At 33.4% G+C, this 18,213-nt stretch overlaps 2 protein-coding genes across 2 annotated transcripts in view; one reads left to right on the top strand and one right to left on the bottom strand.

The window, feature by feature from the left end:
• CYL1 (alpha-N-acetylglucosaminidase family / NAGLU family) overlaps positions 1-6,091 on the bottom strand; it is an 11,593-nt gene extending 5,502 nt beyond the window's left edge. Inside the window, exons 1-10 of the mRNA XM_011027175.1 lie at positions 5,666-6,091; positions 5,406-5,482; positions 4,496-4,707; positions 3,938-4,059; positions 2,954-3,039; positions 2,349-2,443; positions 2,057-2,138; positions 1,709-1,815; positions 1,257-1,287; positions 225-342 (exon numbers count right to left, since the gene is read on the bottom strand). Coding sequence (XP_011025477.1) covers positions 225-342; positions 1,257-1,287; positions 1,709-1,815; positions 2,057-2,138; positions 2,349-2,443; positions 2,954-3,039; positions 3,938-4,059; positions 4,496-4,707; positions 5,406-5,482; positions 5,666-5,881 — 1,146 coding nt within the window. The 5' untranslated portion in view covers positions 5,882-6,091. The remainder of the gene's footprint in view (positions 1-224; positions 343-1,256; positions 1,288-1,708; positions 1,816-2,056; positions 2,139-2,348; positions 2,444-2,953; positions 3,040-3,937; positions 4,060-4,495; positions 4,708-5,405; positions 5,483-5,665) is intronic.
• Positions 6,092-11,210: 5,119 nt separating this feature from the next.
• LOC105126342 (WD-40 repeat family protein / notchless protein) lies at positions 11,211-17,352 on the top strand. The gene is made up of 13 exons (XM_011027176.1): positions 11,211-11,511; positions 11,622-11,703; positions 11,814-11,903; positions 12,209-12,334; positions 12,719-12,846; positions 13,582-13,781; positions 14,369-14,432; positions 14,662-14,772; positions 15,628-15,765; positions 15,969-16,111; positions 16,197-16,251; positions 16,641-16,697; positions 16,781-17,352. Exons 1-13 carry the CDS (start codon positions 11,374-11,376, stop codon positions 16,862-16,864), a joined length of 1,416 nt encoding a protein of 471 aa, XP_011025478.1. The 5' UTR covers positions 11,211-11,373; the 3' UTR covers positions 16,865-17,352.
• Positions 17,353-18,213: the final 861 nt, after the last annotated feature.

Here is an 18,213-nt window from a genome sequence, read left to right on the forward strand (position 1 = left end):
GGGGGGCATTTTACACAGAAAGCTTGTTTTGAACATCTTTAATAATAGAAAACAAACACAGGAAGAATGTAGTAGAGAAATTTTGACAATTGAATGTATGCCAATAAAAATAATGACTTCAGGAAGGAGACAGAAGAGAATGTATGCCAATAAAAATAATGACTTCGGGAAGGAGACAGAAGACTAAACTAAGGGGAGAGTGCTAGGACAACTGAGGAGCATACTTGCATTAACCACACAGCGTCTTTATCACCTCTTGACATCGCTTTGTATACAGCAGCACCAAGTGAAGAGATATAAGCTGGATCACTTGTAGGTGGGGAATTCTCGTTGAAAGTATCACTACATCAAACAAGGTAAAGTTCAGTTGAAAGTATCATGTTAGCAAGTATGGCAAGGGCACAATAAAACAAAAGGGGGAAAGGGATGTTCCTGTAAAATGCAAACATTTTCCATGCCATTTGCTCACTATAGCACTTCAGTGACATATTTTTTTTACAATGCCAGTAAGTTGTGTTTTTCTCCATCAGTAGTGTCCTCAAAGCTGTTAGCAAATACAGTGAAGGTGGTGCTTTCTTGTTTCCTTTAACAACAATTAATAGAAAGCCTATTACATCTGCTACCCTTCAGATTTCAAGAAAAGTGAGACCAGTATCAGTATCAGGACACGTTTAGAGACAGCAACACAGTTATAGACATCAATAATGGAGTAAAACAGAAGTCACCAAGGGAGGAAAAAACTCTATCACTAAAACGCAAAACAGCCCAACGGCCCCAACCATAGCATACTTTTTTGCACTTTCCTTAGATCTTTTAATTGCTGAAATTAAGTTTATCTTTTTCCTCTTTCCCCTTTCCTTTCTTTTTCAAAAATCAAACTTTTTTTTTTTAATTTGATAGTGAAATAAGTTAAAGAGTTAGCGAAGCAAAATAGCTTCCCACGTACATCTTGTAGACACCGAATGAACACTAATTCACAGGCTTTTGAAGTGTAGTTTCATGTCCATTTCAGATCACTTGTAAATTCAGTAACAGAATATCTGTCTACTTTACTGATCATCCTAAGTGACCATCAATTTTCAGGGCAGTCGGCCTGTTCCTAATGCCAGATGAGCTCAAAAGCAGATGAGAGTGTTTGATATCATCATTCGTAAATGAGTTTACCACCAACAGCAACATACAAGTTATTAAAGCACTTTGAATATGAACCCCATGATGGCAAGACAGATTTGTTAAGCTACAAGTATGGGAATTACCAGTTGTAGATGTCCGTCACATCCCCATATTCTGAAAAAAAATAGCACTTGCCGAGAACCAAAAAGTTAGTCAAAGATCAATTAAAGAATATGGAGATTTGCTATGTACACCAAATGAAAGTATCAATGCTATATTTCTGATGCTAACCTACATCTATTTGGGGCATTATTCGACCCCTCCTGGCTGAGCTATATCACTTATGCATGTCTGTATATGGATGCATATGCTAGCATGCATCTGTAAAGCTACACAGACACTTGGTTCTAACAGTTTGACACCAAATGTTAAAAAGTTCTGTTCCCAAGCCTTTTCAGAAATTTTGAAGGTCCCACCTTTTTGAAAAATATTTACTAATAACTATTCAATGATGTATAACGATGCAAAAGTTTTTAAGGATAAAAATTGAAAAGAATCTGGTCAGAAAAGGTAAATAACTAAAAAACAGTCATACCCTTAACCTGTTGTCTTATAAAAGCCTCCCCAATTTCAACAAACAAGGGATCAGAAGGATTAAGAAGGTAAGTGCAGCACCACCGAGGATTTTTATCCACTGTGTTCCTGATGGGAATAAGAAACAGAAATAAACCTAATATATGAGAACAAGAAGTTACCCCAGCTTCAAAATGAAACTCTAAGACAGAAAGAGATTGCTTGAAAAAACAAATCCCAATTCATTTTTTACAACATGAAAAATGATAAAAATAATTAAGTAATAAGAACTAGTGGCCTGCTTGATTATAATGACAGATCATGTAGCTCTTCCATACAGAGGAGGATTGCATTAAGGAAAGAAAAGTACCAGTCTCCAAGTCTCGTTATATTTGCTGAAGGAAAAATCTTCTTCAAAGCAGCTGGAACATTTCCAGAGAATGATGGCAGCACTGGAACCAAGTGGGGAATACATTTGATCAGCTACATTATTAGATTGAGAAGGAGCATGTGATATAAAATTTCACCTCTTTAAATAAGATTTTATCTCATACTTTGTGTAAGATATATGCCAAGACTATCATCTTGAATGCCTTGTTTGTGCATTACATTACATGAAAATTGTAATCAATAGCTGTTTCTGTTAGGAATCTTTAGTTTACCTGGAGTCATGCCTAGCTCTAGCATCCGAGACAGTATCTGTTTCTGCAGACACAATTGTTGATCTAACCAATTTTGCGACAAAGGTCCACCCCAACTGCAATTAGGCAATAGGCAGTTACATACTAAAAGCAAAAGATGAAGATGATCACCAAAACATGTATAAGCGGTCGAGAGAGGACATCTCTTGGATTATCGCTAATTCAACATGTTAGAATCTCAGTCATATATATGCACTAATTCTAGGGATGCGTTTATTGCTATTGTTTCTTTTGTGGATGGACCAGGAGAGGTCACAACAGTCTCACAATAAAGCTCACATTCCAATTTGGTGCCTGCTTGAAATAACTTAATGAAGCCAGAAAGGTTCAATGCTCAAAACACATATCCATGGAGAAAACTTTTGGGTGAAATGATCGGCATATTAGGAGGCAGGTTATTTTGAATAAAAAGGATCTATGACATCAGAAAAGTATAATGTGCATTTATCCCTCTTACACTCTTTCTATAATTGCTTCTTGAAATTTAGGAAAGACCTCCGGATAACAAGACTAACATACCTTGAAAAAAAACAAGGGAGACAGAAATATGAATCACTTTTACATACCCATGTAAATTTCCCATTCGAGCCCATGCAAGGAAAGCAGGTCCACCAAAGAAATCATTCAAATCTTCTGTGGTACTATTAAGATTCTGCAATGATCACACAGAATAAAATAGACCAAATATAACATCTTAATATGTCTCATCAAAATACCAACTGCTCATGTTGAAAGCCAAATCAAGTGTACTTACAATTATAAGAAAAGAATACATCTAAAATAAAAAAATTGATCAGCTTGACTGAGTCATTATCTCTGTATACACTGAACGTTTAAACATAACAAAGAGACCGCGCATACAAGGCTAGAAGTCTTACACATTAAGAAAACGTAAAATGTTTTTAATGAAGATAGAATTGGATCCAAATTCATACAAAAGTAGCTGTATGCAAGGTCCTATATCATAAACACAAATAAACACCACAAGGAGCCTTCTTCACTACCTTTGATGGCACTGAACAACGCGCCTCGTTAATAGGTTATGATCCCACAGTCCAACTAAAGTATTGTCTTGGGAAGGTAATTCTCAAACAGCATTCCCTTTTTTTAGGATTCTGCATCAAATAATTGGTCTTAGACCACGAACCTGCAACCTTTCGGTTGGAAGTCCAATTTGCCATTCCACTCCAAACTGGAACTTGCCAAGGTGTCTTATTCATCAAAAACTTCACAGGAAAAAAAAAATCCACCTATGCGGCCATCTAAAAAAAATAAATCTAATCATTGGTAATCTATTCAGCATGGATAAGTGCACTTTGTTGTAGCTTACTACACAGTGAAGTGGGGACTGAAAGAACCAGTGTCATACACAAAAAGGTTGTGCATGTCAATTCCTTACAAATTCATCTCATAAACACAGAGTTTTGCCAAGACATAAAGTATGTATGGTATACCTATGACTATGAGCTGCAACATAGCAAAAGAGAAATTCAGTATCCAGTCTAGTGGGTGACGCATCAAGTTAAACAATGGTGTTTATCACTGCTTACCATGAAAACCTTTTGCCAAATGGCTTCTTGTCCAGTGAATGCCAAAGGCAGATTAATCCCCTGAAGAGCCATCCAATCTAATTCTTTCTCCCACCTTTCCCAATTCCACCAAACATAAGAATCTGCAGTAAAATAATCTGATATTACAATTTACCAACACTAGCCAATATCATGGCATAAATAGTATTAGAGCATCAAAGGATTTACATATGCTGAAACAAATGCACTCAGATAAAATAAATTCAACAAGAAAGACATCAAAATTGGATGCTTATGTTACCAATAAGTTGTACCCAGGACTCAGTTCGGATTTTTGCAAAACATGTAATTTAACTCTAATATGCATCTCAAGCAACCAACATGAATTGAAGTAAAGCTAATCATGTCATTATATAGCTATAATGAAGCTCATGGTATCCATAACCTAGTATTTTGTATATTTCATTAGTCACTTCTAATGTTGCACAGATAAACTTGTGATTTCCATAGTGATTATCACATAATGGATCGGAGCAAAAAACACAAACACAAAACAAAGGCAAAAGAAATACGACTTACAACTGGATGTAACGACGTTTTGGTAATAGTTCCATGGAACTGGTCGCTGGATCATTACACCCTTATCCTTTACACGAGGAAGTGATCCTGGCTTTGGAATGGAGGCTATCTGAACACCACCAGTCTTGTCCCATGAAACATGAGCCCCACACCAGTACTTTAAATACCAATGGAGGCCGGATGCAATCTCTACTGCTGTGGTACCTTTAATACTGAAAGTGAGATACAACAAACAAAATGTCAAAAGAAGAGGAGGGGGAGGCATCTTGCCCTTTGATTTTGTAGGTAGAATGGTATAGAATTTTTTTTGAAAAAAGACAGAATAAAAGTATATAAAACCCGGTGAACTGTCTCTGTCAGGAATGACACAAGTACGCTATCCCAACTCTCTCTAAAGCAAACTATATAAGCTTCCAACCTACCCCAACTTGAAGAATGCAATAAGGTGAAACACCGAATGATTTAGCACTAAGATGCCGTGACATTCACGAAAATTGTCACATTTTCTGCATCTCAATAAAAGAAATCAGGGAAAAAATAACTTGAACTATTTCAGACACCATCTCTGGAATCAGTTTGACCAGATTCAAGGAATATATTTAAGTGCTCTAAAAAGATTTTGTAATTAAATTCGAATGTGGAAGCCCATCATTATGAATGTTAGTCAAACTGTACATTTGCATAACCTTGAAATATGATATTTCCTAAAGCCAACGAGATCCAACCTTGTTAGAGAGAGCATACTATAGAAACCAACTGACTCGACGTGTGCAAATGCCAAAGACATTTTTTACCGAAGCCAGTAAAGGCTTCAGCAACTTATTTTCTGTAGAAATCGTGTCCAACGAGTATTGCCACAAAATTCAAACTCTCAGCCTCTAGCTATTAAAGAAGAATTAAAGCTACATACCTTATCTCAGGTCCATTCCCGCTCGATTCCTTGTAGTAATCGTTTATCAAAAAGCAACTGTGTCCCCCACAAACATCCTGATATTTACAATTGAGTAAAATCAATCGGTAATCAGTGAACATTCTCCAATCATTATTTCCCTTCAAGTTATCAGCAAACTATACGAGGACAGCAAGAACATTGAAACTAAAGCAACCTAACCCAGTTCAAGAAAACAGACGCCATAATTCAATTGACAAAAAGGGCGTTAAGTTATGCACCTTGGATACAATCTTGAACAAAAAGCTGTGTACATGGGAAGGAAGCAATCTTTTCAAAACAGCTTTAGCTGCTGATTCTTGGTCTGATGAAGATGCCCGCTTCGAATCCAAACGATTAAGTAAAGAATCAATAGCTTCTGGTCTTGACAAAGCTACTGATGACAGTGTTAGTATCAGTAGTGTTGTAGTGAAAATCAGAGTCTTGAGAGTGGACATGGTGGTGGTGGTGGTCCTTTTCTGGTTCAGTTAGATTTGTAGAGGGGGAAAGCCATTTTGTGATTTGGAGAAGAAAACCAAAGAACATAAAGAAAGAAAGAAGAGAAACGACAGTGATACAAGTCAAAATCGTTCGGTCGCCCGACGATGCAGACTGACTGGTCTATCTAGTTGTCTGTAACGAAATCTGTTGGCTGTGGTCGTTTGAAATAATAATTGCTCTCATAAATAAATAATTATGATCATGTTAATTGTTTAAACTTAGCTCAGGATATGTAATATAACAGCATGTTTTTATTTATATTTTAAAAATGTTTTTTTAAATTTATTTTTCTATATTTTTAAATTTTTTAAATATGTTAATATTAAAAATTAATTTTAAACAAAATAAATTTGATATATTTTCAAATAAAAAATATTTTAAAAATAAATGCAATACTAATACACAATATCAAATAAACTGCAAAACCTTTTAAATGTTTTTATTATTATTTTGCAAGAAATTATGGTTGTGTGCATATAAATAATTATTTATCATAATCAAGATTTGTTATTACACAAGATGAGTTTATGCCATGATTTTGTCTATTCCCATAACATAAAATTATGTGTATAAATAGAATAATTAGTCCTTTTGTAACCTTTTTTTTTCTTTTTCATAATTGTTTTTTTGGAAAAATACAAAAACTCTCTCATAGTGATGTTCGGAGGTTGAATTTCTTTAAAAAAAAAAACTATTAATTTCGTTGTTATTTTACACCTCTCACCTATCTCAATCACAAATTTTATAAAATCGTTCTAAAATGAATTATAATTTTAAAATCGAATGCACTTCGAGTCATAATAATAGCTCTGAAATGATTGAATTTATGAAATATCTTATAATTTACTTTATTTTACACTTTACCTCTATATTTTCTAATATTACAAAAAACATCACCGGTAAAGAGAAATAATTGAAATAACCAAAATAACCTTCATGAAGGTTAGGGCTTTGAGATGCTAGGAATGGCATGATCTATTGTTGATATCCATGTTATGCATGTTGCCAATTCTCTGGCATTTAGCAGTAATCTTGCAAAAATCACACTCGCAACCAGGCTACACAGAGTCAAGGACACAAGGCACAACTGAGAGATAGGAATGTCCTACACTGTCTCGGGCTATGTGTTTTCAATGAAAAAATGGAGACCCCAGATAGAATGGCAATGAAGAAGAATGACATTACTTATCTGGGATGTCTGTTTTCTGTGAGTAAGCAAGACAACTCTCATCAATTCATACTCTTTGTAATGTGGTTTATCTCATCAACTTTTCTTGTATATTAAATTTTGCCATAGCTGTTCCTGCAATGTTTGTTTTGGTTTTTGGCGTTTTGGGTTGCATACTTTCTGGCAGTTGATTTGAAGAGATTTTATCAATTCTGGGTTGTATATCAATTGATGGAGAAAGCATGGCAGCGTGGGTCGAATGATTTATGGCAGTTTTTTAAGGATTTCTTGCAGTTTTTGGGCCGGTGTTTATGTGTGCTTTGATGCCGGAAATTTGACAGTGGGATTGCGCCCGTCAAAAACTGTTTTGCTGTTGGTTTTTGATCAAGAAGAAATTTGGTGTTAAATCTTCTGCAGTGTAGTTTTTATGTGTTGAGATTGCATTCTCCAAGACAGTAACTTTTTCAACAAAAAATAGCAACAATAATTTTTTTAAAAAAAAGAAATCAGTGGCAACCAGTATAATTTTTATTATTTTCATTTTTCAAGGTTTTTTAGTTATTAAATAAAAAAATAATAGTAAAATTATTTTCTTATTGGCTTTTTTTTAATTCAAAATGTTTTCTATGATATTCAAAATTACGAGGGAAAAATATAAATAATTTAACTGTGTGAACTGTTTTATTTTTCAAAAATAGTAGAGAGAGGATGAATATTGGAATTTTTAAGGATAAAATTAATTGAGAGTTTTCATCAAGGCATTTTGTAGGGGTTGATGGGATTTTTCTTTCCGTTTCCTTTTTATGGGGGCATTTTGTAGGGGTTGATGGGATTTTTTCTTTCCGTTTCCTTTTTATGGTTTTTACAGGCGAAGACTCACAGGGAAGACTTAGAGGGAAGAGAAGAAAATAGAAGAAGTTGATTTTATTTATTTTTAATCTTCGTTGCAGTTGGAGAGATAGAGGGAGGATTTAGGGGCTTTTACGTCCATTGCCCATGTAGAATCTAAACGAAGGGCCAAAATGGTAGGAAAAAAAAAACATAATGTTTAGGGTGTAAAATCAGAAATTGTTTTAGTCAAGTGTGTTTGTTTTTTTCCGCTTACACTTAGATAATTGATCCGTACTACTATGAGTTAAATCAAGTTTTTTAAATATAAAAAAATATTTAAATATTGTTAATATTTTTTTAATGAAAAAAATTAAATTGTGTGAAAATTTATTTGATGTAATTTGATTAACTTTATTAATTTAAAAATAACTTATATAATTTTTGAAAACAAATTTTGATTAAACAAAATTTCAAAATAATATCATTTTTTAATATTAAAATAATAACATATTAAATTAACATTTGACAACCCGAGTTAACATGTGAAGTTCATGATCCTGGTTGTGAGACTATGATAACCCTATAAAGAGCAAATCAAAATAAATTATTAAACCTAATTTTCAATTAACTTAACATTAAATGATGAAATTGAAAAAAAAATCAATTGAAAAGAAATAGAAAAAAACTACTCGTATTCACATGTCAAACTTGCAATCTAAGTTATAAGACCGAAATAACATCATGAAAAATAAATTAAAACAAATTACAAATTTCAATCCCTAACTAGCCTAATAATGAAAGATGAGATTAAAAAAAAATCAACTATAAAAATAACTCGAGTCAATTCACCAAACCTATAATCTGGATCATCAGATTGAGATAATTTTATATTAAAAAAAATAAACTAATTTAACTTTGATTAATTTGTCAAATATATGACCTTGGGTTTGAGATCAAAATAACCTTATAAAGAGAAAGTACAAAAAATAAAATTATAAAAGCTTGATTCTCAATCGTTCATGTCGAACCTAATATTGAATAATAAAAATTATAAAAATCTTAATTAAATAGATGACATTAAAAAATAAGCAAAGTTAACCTGAGTTAATCATTAAGTATTATTACTGAGTCATGAGACCATAATAACCTAATGAAAAACAAATCATTAAGCTTAATTTCTAACTAAACACAACAATAATTGATGAAACTAGGAGGTCAATTGAAAAAAAAAGATAAAAAAATGAGTCAATTAAGTTAAAAATATATTTTAAAGCTCAATTCTCAATTGATCTAATATTGAACGATAATGAGATCAATACAATCTCTTAAAAAGAAAATAAAAAAATAACTTAATTTAACCAGGGTTAAACTACAAAAACTCGTGACCTTAATCATAATATTAAGATATTCTCATAAAAACAAATTAAAATAGATTATAAAGCTCAGTTCCCAACCGATCTAATGTTGAATGATAAAATTAAAGAAAAATCAATTAAATAAAAGACACAAAAAAGAACCTGAACTAACTCGGGTTAATCTATTAAACATTATTCTCATGTCATGAGATCAATATAATCGAATGAAAAAGAAATAAAATAAATCATAAAATTTAATTATCGATCAAAACAATATTGAAGAATGAAATTGAAAGGAAAAAAATCCAAGTTAATTGAATTAACCCGCTAAACTATGTTAATTTGTCAAACCTGAAATCCATATCACGAGAGTATAATAACTAACTAGAAAAAAATATTTTAAAACTAAATTAAACAAACAAAAATTAAATGAAAATAAAAAAATAAAATAACATAAAAAACAACTACAACTAAAAGACATTTGCCTTTTATCGTGGATTTGCATAGTGAAAAGTTGATGCATTTTAATATAAAGTATAATATAATTCATTGTTAGCTTCTGCTGTCAGTCAAGTTAAGTTTATTTTTTCAAGATAAAAAGAAATATTTAGTTATTGTTAATATTTTTTTAGTATATTTTTTTTAAACTGTGTGGAGTTAATCTAATATAATCTGGTTGAATTGATGAATTTAAAGACAAGCTAAATAATTAGTAAAAAAATCATCTAACTTGTACAAATTTAAAATATTTTTTTTAACAATAATATTATAACAATAACATATTAGATCAGCTCAAGTTAATTCATATTAACCTGTCAAATTCACAATTTGAATCACAAGACTGTGATATAATGTTATATAAAGTAAATCAAAACAAATTATAAACTTAATTTCTAATCAACCAAGTGTTGAAGAACAATAAAAAAAAAAACTTGAGTTAACACTCTAAACCTGCGACCTGAGTCATGAAATCGGGATAACTTTATATAATATAAACAAAACAAATGATTCAAACCAACATGTCAAACTCGTGACTCAGGTCATAAGATTGAGGCAATCCTATACGAAGCAAAACAAAACAAATTATAAAATCTGATTTCCAATAAACTCATTGTTAAATAATAAAATTGAAAAAAAATACAAATTAAAAAAAGAAAAAAATTGAGTCAATTAAAGTTAATTCACCAAATACACTCAATTATGAGACTAAATAAATAACGAAACCTAATTTTTATTCAACTCATCATTAAATAATATAATTAAAATAATAATAATAATAATAAAAAACTTAATTAACTGAGTTAATTTACCATATATGTGATATATGTCATGAGATAAAAATAATTGTATAAAAAACAAATCACAACAACATATAAAACCTAATCTCCAATAAATAAAAAATAAAAAATAAAATTAGAGAAACATATAAATTTAAAAAATCTAAAAATAAATAAAAAAAATACTACAATAGACAAGGTCTTACAATGTGGTGCACATTAATTTTTTTATCTACACCGAACTAAATATTAAAAGATAAATAAAAAAATAAATCTAAAAATAAATATTTTTTTTTTCATTGCAATAAATAATATTTACTGGTGTAATAAACAGTGAAAAAAACACTATCCTTTGATTTTTATATATCAATGTCAATGTTAATAATATTAATAATGTTAATTTTAAGTTAATGGTTAATGTTAATTTTACTATCTAATAAAAAAAATTAAAAAAATTTACCAGCGGCTGCGTGTGCCAAAGGAAGCCATGTAATCAGCAATGAAATCCAGAAAGCAAACTCCATGTAAGCACTCACAACACATCAGCCACACACACCTTTTGCGTTTTTTTTAAAAATATTTTTATATTAAAAAATAAATTTATTTTTTTAAAAAATTATTCTAACATATTTTTAAATAAATAAAAAAAATAACCAATAGACTCTTAAACCCCTAAAATTTAAACCCTAATTCCAAGTCCTCTTCACTTCCAGTTGCAGGGAGCCATAAACCCAAAAACCTCGCAATTTCCATTTTGTAGGTATAAAAATATATATAAACAGACAAACACAAGAAGGCACAACATTGAATAAGCAAAGATGGAGGATGAAGAAGTGAACAATGTTATGTGCCAATTCACAGACCCAGAAGGAACGCCACTTGGAGCTCCTCTATATCTTCCTCAAAACGCTGGTCCACAACAACTTCAACAAATCGTCAATAAGCTTCTTAACAATGTAAGTTTCGATTTTCATTTGTTTTGCAATACTGGGAATGTTTAAGTCACTAAAAACAATGCATTAAAATTTGAAAAAGCCTATTGAATCTCGTGTCTTTTTCGGTTCAGGAAGAGAAGTTACCGTATGCTTTTTATATATCGGATCAAGAGCTTGTTGTGCCACTTGAAACTTACTTACAGAAAAACAAAGGTTAGTGAGAGTTAAAAGAAGGAGAGTCGTAACATTTTAGTTTTGTCTGTAGATTTTTGTTTTTGGTGTGTGTGCGAAAGGTTAACTTGTTGATTTTTACGGGCTTTCAGTTTCGGTGGAGAAGGTACTGGCAATTGTTTGTCAACCACAAGCTATTTTCCGAATTCGTCCAGTTAATCGTTGTTCAGCAACTATTGCTGGTATGATTGCAGTTTTCTTCTTCTCGATTTATTGTATGAGCATTTTATGACAATTTTTATCTGCTTGCTTAACTACTGTTATGAATGGTGGGAATGTTGCCTGCTTTCTTTTGATATATTGGTTTCGAGTAGCTAATGCTGTTCATCTCCTATGAAACTCTTCCAGCTCTACCTCTGAAGAATTTTTTACCCCTCTACATGCATGTGATGGTTTCATTTTTTGTTTAGTTAAATTACCATCACACAGGTCAATGATGTTGTATGTTTCTCTTACACGTGCTGCCTCTGTTTTTTTGTCACCCCAGGTCATGGGGAAGCTGTACTTTCAGTTGCCTTTAGTCCTGATGGGCGGCAGCTGGCCAGTGGCTCTGGGGATACCACTGTTCGTCTATGGGACCTTAATACCCAGACACCGATGTTTACATGTACAGGTCAAAAATCTAGGCCATATCACTCTCTTAGCCTGTTTGTTCTTAATAGTTGAAGTTTCTGTAGCTGATTACTGTGACAAAATCAAGTTTGACATTATATGCACACGTTTCTTTTTGGAAAGACTTTATTTTTTTTTTTCAATTTGAGCAGGCAGAGTAAATTATTTTATTGGTCATTTTGATGATATGTTAGATCTCAGATTGTTTATCTTAACAAAACCTAAACAAGCTTATGCATGATCGTGTTCATTGTGGATTCTTCATACCTAGGAAAGAGGCCTATTTTGGATGGTATTTGATGTTTCACAATGCAGGGTTCTTCAGCCCATTTGTTCATTTCCTCTCCACTTGTTGCATTGATCATATATGAACTACTTGATGCAGGACATAAGAATTGGGTTCTTTGCATTGCATGGTCACCAGATGGTAAGCATCTGGTGAGTGGGAGCAAGGCTGGAGAACTTCAGTGTTGGGATCCTCAGACGGGAAAGCCATCAGGGAATCAGCTTGTGGTAAAGTCTTTATATCCTAGAATAGCTGATAGTTCATATCCCACTTGAGTTGGTTGTCAATTTCGATTTTGACATGCTCTTGAAGAATTTAGGTGCAACTCGTTTCATCTTACAGTCTCAAATACTATGTACGCAGGCATCCTCCTTTTGGTTGGGCCTAATAGTTTGGTTGTATCCTAAATATTTACCCTAAGGGTCATGCTTATTTATTCGTGTCTGTTTCCATTTGATTCATCAGTGTGGTAATCTGTCTTTGCTGATGGATGTATCTAACTTATTAGATGCATGACTGAATTATTATGGAGAAGTGTTGTGTCTTCTCGAGTAAAGATTCTATTGCTCACTCCCTTACTTTTTAAAAAGAAAATAAAATAAATCAGAGATGATCTTTGTGTCCTTATTGCTTCTGCATGCCAAGAGTTTTTTCATTTAAAATATCAGAAACTTTGTTGGTGAAAACTTGGGAAAATGTCACAACAAAACGGCTGAAGGTCCTGTGTCTTTTCTGGGCCTATAAACAGTAATTATTCTATTTTAACTTGACTTCTGGCAGAGTTAGATATGGACCTACTACATTCAATTAGTTTCTTTTTTCCCTCATAAATTTGAATTGTTTTTGCAATCAACATGGTAGAAATTTTCATACCATTTAGGGAATATCATATTTGGTGTTTAATTGCTGTGCTAACAAATAATTGTCTAGAAACTGATATTTTGCAATTTGCCTCGTTTCAGGGCCACAAGAAATGGATTACTGGCATATCTTGGGAACCAGTCCATTTGAATGCTCCTTGCCGTCGCTTTGTTAGTGCTAGCAAAGATGGAGATGCACGCATATGGGACATATCACTAAGAAAATCTGTTATTTGTCTTAGTGGCCACACACTTGCAATAACTTGTGTAAAATGGGGTGGAGATGGAGTAATTTATACTGGGTACGTAGGCTATCTTTCTACAATTATGTGAAAATGTTCATCAGACAACCACTACTCCTATTTTAATCTAAGAGCTTAAATTTTACAAGTTTTTTGGCCAATCCACCCAAGAATCCTGGTTTAGGATATAGCTGATCAGTGCTAGAGAGGACAGGAGACTGGAAAATTAAAAAAAAAAAGTAGGAATTTTCGTTGACACTTGAAATTGAACCACTGGATATACATAAGCTCTGCCCAATACTTACTGGAAGCTCATCATATGAAAAAGCGAACTAAATTCAATCAATACAGAAGGGACTTCTATATAGTTAATTGACTTTGAAAAAATTAGAAGACTCCAAAGTCCACTGCAAAGCAGACTGCATTTCTTTCCTTCCACAAACAAGAAAAAGTGGAAAATTGACGGGGCTTTCTTTCTGGAAGATTAGCTGGCTTTATCTGCCTTTATGATTCTATGCTAGTACGAATTACTCTTTAACTCATAAACCTAGTTCTCAGAAAATCAAACGTTGTCAAACTGTGGTTCAATGGCCATTACCCTTGCTTTAGCCATATATATCACTTTTGTCTTCGTCTCACTGGTGCAGCTCCCAGGATTGTACCATTAAAGTGTGGGAAACATCACAAGGGAAGCTTATTCGTGAATTGAAGGTAATTGTACGGGGCATATCTTGTTTCTTTGACAATATCTTAGTACTGCATTTTCTGACCACATTTATGCTGTAAAGGTTTGCTTATTGTTTGTGAAAAGGAATGTTCTTTGTTACAATTACCAGTTAGATCTTAGGTTTCCAATTAATAATCTCAAACTTCAATTGTTGATGTGAAAATTGTAGTTCCTCTCTTTATAACTCCTTGTGCATATGGTTCTTTGTTTTAGGGTCATGGGCATTGGGTTAACTCTCTCGCATTGAGCACTGAGTATGTTCTTCGCACAGGAGCTTTTGATCATACAGGAAAAACACATTCTTCTCCAGAGGAAATGAAGAAGGTAAGGTTGCTAGTTGCTTCAGTTGTTGCATTGTGATGAAAATGGCTCAAGACATTTATCTTCTAGTGTTTTCTGCTTGGGACCATATTTATTTACCATCTATGAATTAGTTTAATATTCAAGGGATATGAGTATGGATTTTTTTATGCAGTTTCAAAATTTTAAATCTAGTCATTAGTTAAAGAATGTTCACCCCTGTGGTAGATATCTGTTGTGAATGTTCAAGAACTTTATATGTAGTAGTTGAATGATTGATGGACTTTTGTGTAGTTCTGAAACTTTGTTGATTTATACCTTGAAGCTGGATTTTTACTAATTCATGCAGAGGGATGTTACCATGTAAATGAATGGGAAAAAAGAGAGGCTGAAGTTGCTTTGTGGGAGCCTCCTTTGGGCATGGTCTTCAATCCCATCATACACTTGATCTTTTAGTTTTGTTATCTGATATCATATTTAGTTAAAAATATTTGCTTACTCAAACTTAATGTAAAATAATTTTCATACCATCTATTTGTCGAGGACATTATTTGAGTTGAGGGGAGAGGGGACTTCTCTTGGCTCCTGCTTAATTTATTTGCTCCTATCAGTAGTCAATATAGTGCAAGAATGTGAGAAACTTGTTTTCTTTTTTACTCTTTGGGTTTGCTCATTGTTGTGATGGAAGGGTTTACTTGAGTTAGAGCTATGTGTCTAGGGTGTTCCATGATTTCCAGAAAACTGCAGCAAAACAAAACAAAAGGCGTTGATTTCCAGCTTCTGAAGTGCTCTTTTTTATGTTGTGCTTTGTGCTAAAGAGCCTGCAGTTTTCCTGTCTATATGGAACTGATTATTCCTACCTATTAATAAATGTTATAGGTTGCTCTGGAAAGGTACAATAAAATGAAAGGCAATGCTCCTGAAAGACTAGTTTCAGGTTCTGATGATTTTACCATGTTCCTCTGGGAACCAGCTGTCAGCAAACACCCTAAAACTCGCATGACAGGTCATCAACAGGTACGAAGGATATGAATGCTTTTCTTTTGTGCTTGCAATCCTAGTTCTTGATCCTTGTTTGTAGGGAGTGCAATGTAAAGAGGCCAAGTGTTGACATATACTCTGAATCTTGCAAATTCTGTCTGCAAGTGGAGTCTTGAAATGCAATTATAATTCAATTATATTTTTAACTGAAGTATTTTACTTCTTTTTGGTTGCTGCAGCTTGTAAATCATGTATACTTCTCACCTGATGGGAATTGGGTAGCTAGTGCATCATTTGATAAATCTGTGAAGCTATGGAATGGCATTACTGGGAAATTTGTTGCTGCTTTTCGTGGCCATGTCGGACCTGTTTATCAGATCAGGTTTGATTTGTTTTAATCACTTCTGAATATCCATAATCTAAACTTTTGTAGCTGTTCTCATTAAAAATTGCATGATGCTCTGCAGCTGGTCCGCAGACAGTAGGCTTCTTTTAAGTGGGAGCAAAGACTCTACGCTGAAGGTAATTCTATCCACTCTAAGCCTTTTCTTTTGGTATTTGAGGTTTCAAAAGGACTGCTTGGCTATATACACTTTAGTCCACACACGATGAAAGGATGTTTGGTCCTTATTTAGTGGGGCCCCATATGTGTGAGAATGTAGTTTCCGCTTTCTGGTATCTCTCTTCATGAATCATATTAATCTATTATGGTTTTCCTTCAAATATTAACTGATCTTCTGTAAACAAGGAAATTCCTTCAATTATTAACTGATCTTCTGTAAACAAGGAAATTCACTTCTCCCTGCCATTGCATGCAATTTGTGCCGAAGTGCATTATTCTGCAAGGTGCTTCCACTTGTCGCCTGCCCCTTTCTCCATTCCTCTGACCCTATAATTACTTCCCTTTCCAGATTTGGGATATACGAACACAGAAATTAAAGCAAGATCTTCCTGGCCATGCAGATGAGGTATGTTCCACTGTGAACGTATGGCCATTTGATGCATGTATTATTTGAATACTGATATTTTAGCTCTGATTCTTTGTGGTAAGGTATTTGCCGTTGATTGGAGTCCAGATGGTGAGAAAGTAGCTTCTGGTGGTAAGGATAGAGTATTGAAATTATGGATGGGCTAAGATTAACTGATGGGGGGACAAGCTACTGGGAGACGGTTGAAATGTTAAACGATGTAATGATTTGGCTGTCAAACAACAATCTATTTGGTAATAACCGAATATATGCTGCAAGTGGTATGCACATTCTTACGGGAATAAGTAACCGATGAATCAGCTATGAGGAGGATTCGTCTTTTCACCTTGGTACCATAATTTTCGACTTTTGTCACAGGGGTTGCAGAGGTAGAAACTTGGATTCTAGCATATCTATCACAATTTTCAGGTCGCACAAACTTGCATGGATGTGCCGAATCTGAATGGAAGATAGGTTAAAAATGGCTAAAGCTTTTATAATGTGAACAATTTTGCAAGATTTTCATCCTTTTCTTGTGTGTATCATTACATAGGCTAGAGTTGTGGACCCACCTTGATATGCTGTGAATGTCAAAACTTCGTGATAGTTATTTTCCTGAATCATGCTATTGAAATATAGTGGAAACTTGTGTTAACATACCATGCTTATCCGTATTCGGCTGCTTGTCGTTTTCCTAGTCTTTCTCCCTGGTCCTTATCGCGTGAGGAGGGACTGTATGGGATTGCAGTCCTTCTACGAAGTTTTTTTTTTTTTTTTTTAATCTTAAATTAATATTTTTTGATACGTTGATTTAAAAATATAAAAAAACTATTTTCATATATTTTAAAATAAAAATTACTTTAAAAGGGCCTATCTAAGCTAGCAGGCTTATTATTATGGACTGGATAGCAGTCCAAGGCAAGCAACTATGAAGTGCTTGTATAATAGAATTTCTAATTTTTTTTCTTAGGAAAAAACGAGCTCATTTTTAACGTCTGTTTATTATCTTTTGAACAGAATAAATTATTTCTGCCTGAAACAAAATAATGCGAAAACAAGAGAGGTCTCTATGTTTTGAAATGCAATTAAAGAAATAAGATAATTCAAAATAAACATTCAACTGAGTAATCTAGTAGAAAGGTGGAGGAGAGGCAACTTTAATACACAAAGAAGAGTAGAGGGACTCAATTAACATGACAGAGTTGGGGGTTTCAATCAAAAAATTGAAAGAATAAAGGGGCCAAATAGCCCGTCATAATACAAAAAACGAGACACATTGGACTGGTAAGTCGCAAATGATAATGCTGTAGATGGGGCACTGAAATGGAAAAACAACTGCAGGTGACCTATCTGATAAACTGCCTTTCTGGACCTTGAAGCTTCTACGACTAAAGTTGCTAATCCTTTCCAATCCAAAAACTGATGCACGATTTGTCGAGGTAGCGTACATTCTCTCGGGAAATTTGCTGCGAACAAGGGAAGTCTTTCCATAGCTCCATCAAGTGCAAGCAAGTGT

This window comes from Populus euphratica, unplaced genomic scaffold, assembly GCF_000495115.2.
Source record: "Populus euphratica unplaced genomic scaffold, PopEup_1.0 scaffold78.1, whole genome shotgun sequence".
Lineage (NCBI taxonomy): Eukaryota > Viridiplantae > Streptophyta > Magnoliopsida > Malpighiales > Salicaceae > Populus > Populus euphratica.

Coding starts and splice junctions, on each gene's coding strand:
- LOC105126342 (XM_011027176.1), top strand. CDS start 11,374: ATGGAGGATGAAGAAGTGAACAATGTTATGTGCCAATTCACAGACCCA. Junction 14,773..15,627: donor CTCCAGAGGAAATGAAGAAG/GTAAGGTTGCTA, acceptor TAAATGTTATAG/GTTGCTCTGGAAAGGTACAA. Junction 15,766..15,968: donor GCATGACAGGTCATCAACAG/GTACGAAGGATA, acceptor TGGTTGCTGCAG/CTTGTAAATCATGTATACTT.